Below are 1,301 nucleotides of genomic sequence, written 5' to 3'. Positions count from 1 at the left end.
TCCTGCTGATGTTGGCATACGGAATATAGCAACAGCACTTCCTTTCACTCATCATGTGTCCATGGCTCTCAAGGTCAAAACTGCTGAAACCAAGGTAAAGGATATTATTCAGTTTGTTTAGTGTTGTATGTCACTGGATAGTATTTAGAGAATAAGACAGCTACTGCAGGGCTTGGAATAGCTGTTGTTTTCATTCTTACAGAGTGTTCTTCAATGTTCTCTTTCTAAAAAACAGAAGCAAAAGGACACTTCATACTATATTGCTGGTAGTAAGTACTGCAAAGTAAATCTTATAAAAAGGATTTAAAAATGTGTAATGTAGTTCCATTTATGAGATATAATTCTTGGAAGTGTCTATTAAAATCCTACATTGATTACACCAGTGATATCATAAGAATCTTTCTTTATGTTGTTTTAACATATACTAAATGATCCTGTCATTTTTAACTTGTGTTTTTTTTGCTTTGAAATATCTGAATATTTAGAAAGGGAAAAAATAACTTGAAAACAAAAAGTATTCTGAGATTTTAAAAATTATGTTTAAATTTCAGTTGAAAAGTCAAATTAAAAAATGAAGTAGAATGTGACATAACTGGATAATTTTCAAAGGGTTTTCATTTTCATGTTAACATGCATTTCCTTAGTTTACTTGACTGAGCAAAGCATGCTGTCCCGAATACACCCCTACATCGCTAAGATAAGGACTAAGAAAATTCTGGGTACAAAGAGAAAAACTCTGGGCCTTTGATGTCAATTAAAGTTTGTCACTGACTTCAAGAGAGGTTAGGAATTCATCTACTGTCAATAGAGGTCAGCAGGTCATTGGCTCACAGCCATCCTTCATCTCTGCGATTTTCACTTCAGTCTTGTCTCACCACTTTTATTACGGTACAAATCTACATGTAGAGCAGAAAAGGCATCAAGGAGACAACTAATAGAAGAACGGCAGCAGATAAAGGAGAATTACAGGAAACACGCATCTGCTCAGAGTAACAGAATGAAATGATTCCCACCAGAAATGTGCCAAAAACTAAACTTTCCGAAGTTTAGAAATACTTAAAGGGAGGTAGGAGGTAGCATGGCTGCCAAACTTGCACGTGACACTGTAGTCAATTAACATTACAGTGACCATGGTGTACACCATGGAAAAGGATAAATCAGATGGGTTATTTGGCCAATTTTCATTTAGAGTAAGACTAAAGATAGTGAAAATGGGAAAGATGTATTTAGCTCTCAGGCCAACCTTGTTGAGGAGATTAATAATTTTCAGTTTTTGCTTAGCTTTGTTTTGATGTAGGGAA

At 35.0% G+C, this 1,301-nt stretch overlaps 1 protein-coding gene across 1 annotated transcript in view; it reads left to right on the top strand.

Moving 5' to 3' along the window:
- The first annotated feature begins 61 nt into the window (after nucleotides 1-61).
- Nucleotides 62-1,301, top strand: part of TMEM244 (transmembrane protein 244) — a 9,484-nt gene continuing 8,244 nt past the window's right edge. Inside the window, exon 1 of the mRNA XM_010181175.1 lies at nucleotides 62-94. Coding sequence (XP_010179477.1) covers nucleotides 62-94 — 33 coding nt within the window. The remainder of the gene's footprint in view (nucleotides 95-1,301) is intronic.

Source organism: Mesitornis unicolor, unplaced genomic scaffold, assembly GCF_000695765.1.
Source record: "Mesitornis unicolor isolate BGI_N332 unplaced genomic scaffold, ASM69576v1 scaffold46923, whole genome shotgun sequence".
Classification (NCBI taxonomy): domain Eukaryota; kingdom Metazoa; phylum Chordata; class Aves; order Mesitornithiformes; family Mesitornithidae; genus Mesitornis; species Mesitornis unicolor.
The sequence above is the reverse complement of the archived record's forward strand: the minus strand, read 5'-3'. Positions and strand labels throughout refer to the sequence as shown.